The sequence below is a fragment of the Galeopterus variegatus genome, unplaced genomic scaffold, assembly GCF_000696425.1.
Source record: "Galeopterus variegatus unplaced genomic scaffold, G_variegatus-3.0.2 Scaffold754, whole genome shotgun sequence".
NCBI lineage: Eukaryota > Metazoa > Chordata > Mammalia > Dermoptera > Cynocephalidae > Galeopterus > Galeopterus variegatus.
This window is the reverse complement of record NW_007726865.1, coordinates 88,936-94,602: the sequence shown is the minus strand read 5'-3', so window position 1 is coordinate 94,602 and position 5,667 is coordinate 88,936. Positions and strand designations below refer to the sequence as shown.

Genomic DNA, 5,667 nt, shown 5'->3' with positions numbered 1-5,667 from the left:
TTCCCCCCCCTTTCCGGGAAAAAAAAAAAAAAAAAAAAAAAAAAAAAGAAAATGCCATACTCTGGAGAGAGTAAAACTACAGATACTATGAGAGCAAAATTTCACCAAGAAAAGAAGGACTGATCACGAGGGTCAGATGAGGCAGAGAGGAGAAGGGCTGAACTCCATCCAGGGCTGGCACTCAGGCCAGAGCGGTGGACAGAGCAGGGAGGAAGTCGGAGGCAGATGTCCCGTCTGGGAAGCTTGACAGAAGGGAGGGGACAGAGGGGCAGTAACTGGTGGGGATGTACAGTGAATCATTTGGAGATCTGAGATCTGCCTGTGGTTTTATTCTGAGCAAAAAGAGCTAGTGCAGACACAGAGCTAAAACATACTGGAAAGAGAGAGTATAAAAGTAGATGATATAAGAGTCCTGGAGGAGACAGGAGGGCATGGGATAGAGAGCTTCTGTGGATGCACTAGCCTCAGATAGGAGGCCCCCCGCCTTTCTCCAAATAGAGGGCCAGGAGGATGGGGGTGAGGGGAAGTGGACACAAATGGAGCCAATTTGTAGGTGGGGAAAGGCAGGCATTAGGGAGTTCATGCCTGATGACCTTTGTTATCACCGAGACATTCAAGCAAAATTACTTGCACAACAAGGGAAACATGGGTGTGGGGCTGGGTTTTGAAACAGCCCAGGAGGGGATGATAACAGACTTGACAGCCAGCGAGGGAGACCTGTGTGAGGCTGGACATCACAGATTATGCAGGACAAGGTATGGTGAATGTGCTCTCTCCAGGCAGGGGAGGGGAGCTTTCTAGCAGGTTGTCACATTGGTCCATCGTAGAGCAGATGACTTAGGAGGATAAAGGGATTGAAGAATGGAGAGTGGTTGAAGAGATGTCATTCAGTCTAGCCGGGAGGGCAAGGAGATGAAGCCACGAGGGGCCTGAGAGCCGTGGCTCCTGGAGATCAGGGAAAGGGAAGAGAGAAAAAAGCAGGAGAGAGCTGAATGGTGAGGAGTTCTGGTCGGAGAGAATGGTCTTTGGATTGAAGTTTGCAGAACGAAAGCAAATGTGAGACGTGTTCTCAGCGTTGGTTTGCTGAGGAGGAATGGGGCTGAAGGCCGTGGACTGAGGGGGAAGAGACTCAGGCCAGCGAGGGGATGGGTCACCCGCGTGGATGCTGAAGTCCTTGGGTGACAGCAGGAAGTGATGCCTGGGAGGGAGTGGCCAGTCAGTCGGTAAGTGACGAGGAGGGCACGATAGCATCAGAAGAGGACAGTTCACTCAGAGGACAGCCTTGTGCATGTGGGTCACAAAGCACTGAACTGAAGGTGACAGTAGAGCCCTGGCCACAGTCTGCAGTCCCGTCTCCCTGGGAGGCTGCACAGTGTCCCCTCAAAAGGCCTGAGAGAGAGCTGTGGCCCTGGGCACACTTGAGGGGCTTCACTAGACCAGGAGGTGGTGAGAGAGCTTGTCAGAGATGGGGCCACCGTGTTCCACAGAACTCAGTGGAAAACAGGGGAGATGGAGTTGGAAGTGGAAAACACAGGTGGGACAGGGCTGAGATTCCAGGAGAGGAGAACCAACCGGGGTTTTTTAAGTTTTCCATGGTGGGAAAAGGTGGCAAAGGTAAGAAATTAATTGACCTCACAGTTCCTGGTGGACTCGGCACCAGGTTGTATTACCTGAAACTGTTGCAGGATTTTAGCAATTGGGGCGTGTAGATTGTCACCTGTATTTACTTTTTGGTGGTTATAACATCTTCATACAGGAATTTGTCAAGGAAGGAAAGATAAGAGCTGGAGGAGTAGCTGGAGTTTGTCGCAGGTTATAATATTTTGCCCATAAAGTAAAGAATCTTTATAGATAGAAGGAGCAGTAATAGTTATTAAGCACTACTATGTGTAAAAACTGTGTCTGATGCTGTACGGTATTCAGTTTAAGAATAATAATGTATGATATTAATTGAATTACGATGACCCAAGCCCTGTTCTAGATTCTTTATTTGATTTAGCCTCATCTTCAACCCTATCGTTTTTATCCTCCCCACTGAATAGATGAAGGAGCTGAAGGACATAGAGGTTGGATAAACTTGCTCACGGTCACACAGCTGACACGTGGCAGAGTCATAATCAGAACCCAGGCAGTGCAACGAGAGCGAGCTTGCTCCTTCCTGCGCCACTAGACTGTGTGGCCTTATGGTTTCGGATGTGGACTCTTGAAGAGTTGGTAATCTGACAGGAGGTGCATGGAATGAAAACAACACAGCTGTAGGCCTAGACATCTAGATGTTATTCGTAGTTAAACTAACAAAACAAAGTGAGGTCCATTTCCCTGGCAGTCCAGGCTCCTGCACTCACAGGCACATTTGCATTAGGTTTTTTTCTTTCTTTCTTTTTTTTTTTTTAACTCTAAAGAATTCATTTTCTGTTTTTAGAGCCATCTCAGGAATTGCACTTGGAAAACAGTTAAAGTCTTGATTATTCTGAGCTGATTGGCCTTAGGCTGAGTGTTTCTTGTCTCCTTTTCTTTTTGGTGCCCTTTCATCCAGCATGTTTTACAGGTGGTTAACACTGAGAGAAAGAGAGTGGGAACATGCTGACAGCTACTCTATTCTTATAGGTCATCCCCAAATAGTTATATGGGAGAGGAAAAGCTGATGATAACAATGATTGCTCATCTGAGGTTATAAATGATCTCTGCTCCACTACCACGGACCATCGACAGTCGATCAGATTGCACTTATAATTTTTAAAGTTAAAGTCAACAATACTAAATATTTGAATTGTTTTAAGTCTCAAATTTCCTTGGAGCATTTTATATAGTAAAAATATATATGATAGGCAATGTTTTAAAGTAGAGGGCTCCTGAAAGCATATTCTTATTTATTTAAGAATAAAAAGGGGGTTATAGAATTATGTCCAATGGTAATCAAAAAATGTCCTGATTTTGGTGACTTTAATGCAAAAAAATCACATGCCCACTTTTCTGAGTTAATAAAATTTTTCAACATTGATAAAACCTTTGTAACAATGATCTATAAATGTCAAAGGTAAAAACTGAAGGATTTGAAGATGTACTGAGTAGTTTTGATTCAAAAATATCCTTAACATTTTTGTGTAACAATATTTTATGATTTGATATATTATATATTCTATATAGCACAGTGAATGGTACCTATACATAGCAAGGAGACATTAGAGTGGATTTTTTGATACTATATACCTAATATTTTATTGTACTTCTGTTACAACTTTAATTACCTTTAGTAGACCTGGTTATTAATAAAAATGTCATTTAATTATTCCCCAAAAAGGACATTCAGGTAGACTGGAACCTTGGTTCTGTTAGTTATTTTGAGTAAAACTAAGCATTTTTAAATGTTGTAGTTGTGGTTTGTGCTTTATATATTTCAGATAGGAAAAGAACATGTTGGCCTGAAGGCTGTGACTGAAATCCTCCAGGATATTCAATATAAGGTCAGTCATTATTAAAAGAAATAAAACTGCTGGTTGTGTAAGAGGTCCCCATGACCACTTGTGGGTTTGATGATTTGCTAGAAGGGCTCACAGAACTCAGAAAAGCTGCTATGCTTAACGATAATGGTTTATTACAGTGGAAAGAAACAGGTCAAAAATCAGCAGAGGGAAAATGCGTGGAGCAAAGTCCAGGAGAAACCAGGCACAAGGTTCCAGTTGTCCCTTCTCAGTGGAGTCACATGGGAATCCCCCTAACTCTCCCAGCAATGACATATCACATGTGTGAAGTGTTGCCAACCAGGGAAGCTCACTGAGCCTTGGCGTCCAGGGATTTTATTAGGAGACAGTCATGCAGCTGGTGTTAGTTACCTGCATTGTAACTAACACCAGCTGCTCAAACTCTAGAAGTAATTCCTCTTCCCCCCAGCGCTGGTGTTAGTTACCTGCATTGTAACTAACACCAGCTGCTCAAACTCTAGAAGTAATTCCTCTTCCCCCCAGCAAAATTAGGCCTTCACCATAAATCACATTGTCACTTATCTGGTCAAACCGGTACAGTATGCCCCAAGGCCTCAGGTATACAACACTAGGAGTTCACATAAATACAGCGTGGCCCAAGGCCTTAGGCATACAAAAACGCAGCACTCTTATTGGGTAAATTATTCCAGAGGCTCAGAGATTATAGCTCAGGAGCCAGCCAAGGATTAGTCTTGAAGACAGGCATTTATTTGGGATGTGCAGGGTTTAAACAACACAGGCCTACCGAGTCAACCCTTTCCTGTTACAGGAAAGTTATATAGATATAACAAGTAAAAATTTGGGGAACCACACTTCAAAGGGCTTACACTAAATAAATCTTTTTTAAAAGTACACATATGCCATAAGATAATATCCTAGAGAAGTTGATTTAAATCAATATGACCCTGCAATGATATTGCATTGCTTCCAGCATTGCTAGGAAGCCAGGTTCTGTTATAAACAGTACCTTCTGTGCTCACACTGAGTCGGTCCAGCATTGCTAGGAAGCCAGGTTCTGTTATAAACAGTACCTTCTGTGCTCACACTGAGTCAGTTGAATCCTAGTGGCCTTGGGGAAGGGAGTAGTTTAGCCCTGTATGGCTGCTGGAGATACAGAGCAGAAGTTGAACTTGCTCGACTGAAGGGGATCCAAAGCCAATTCTAAGATCAGTCTGGGAATTAGGTCTGATTGATTAGCTCTACACTATCACAAGCCTCAGGCATCTTGAACCAGGCAGAAACTACACACAAGATCTCCTGAGCAGGCTCTGAATAAACCCAGCTACCAAAAGAAGCCCAGACTGGTCAAAAGAAGCTGGTAAAAGGGGTGAGGGCACATTTTGACTGACATTTGTCCAATATAAATGGGCCAAGAAAATTGGCTTTATTTCTTCAGCTAAGAGGACATCAATTGTTATGGAATACAAGAGGATATGGGGAGGCAAGTAAACTGGATTCTTAAATGCATAAAGTAGACCCAGGAAGTGAAGAAGAGATGTAGAGGTTATGCAATAACTTTCCCTGTTACATCTGTATGGACAGAGTCATCTCTTAGGGAAATTCAATTCACATGACAGATATGTCTGCCTCTAAGGCCTAAGCAGTTTGAATGACACAATTAAAAATAATATTAAATGCAAATTATTCAGTAAGGGCACAAATATTTCCCTTGAAATTTAAACCTGGCTTTGATAAAAGTTGATTGAAATTGATTATTTGATCTGACTTTCAGATCTCCCTTTCTGGAGAGGAGAGCATCTAGAATAGATCCTAGAGCTGAATTACCAAATCCAAATGGGACAAAACGAAAAGTTGGGGGTCAGATTGTAATGCCAAGAAAGTTAGCAGCTGAGATCAAAGCAAACAGGAGGAAAGTCGTTTTGAAAGTATTCCCCAGCCAGGGTGCAGGTATTTTACACTAAGACATTTCGCCCACGTCTCTGGAATGAAAGTGTCAGGAGCGGAAAAAGTAGCTGATGTGGGACAGGCTTACACTAGTTGTAAGTTCCACACCAGGACTTACAGGGAAAATTGAACTGTGGTAGCAAAGAAAATAGCCATCCAGTCAGAGCAGGAGTATCTTATTGCAGCCAGCCAATGTTCCAACAATGAAAAGACAGAAAGAGATGCTACAAATCTAGGAGACCAGATGATGCCATTCTAAAAAGACTTCATTCTAGATTTT

General features: G+C 42.9%; 1 protein-coding gene across 1 annotated transcript in view; it reads left to right on the top strand.

Moving 5' to 3' along the window:
* CA8 (carbonic anhydrase VIII) overlaps positions 1 to 5,667 on the top strand; it is a 146,050-nt gene that overhangs the window by 98,258 nt on the left and 42,125 nt on the right. Inside the window, exon 5 of the mRNA XM_008572127.1 lies at positions 3,402 to 3,464. Coding sequence (XP_008570349.1) covers positions 3,402 to 3,464 — 63 coding nt within the window. The remainder of the gene's footprint in view (positions 1 to 3,401; positions 3,465 to 5,667) is intronic.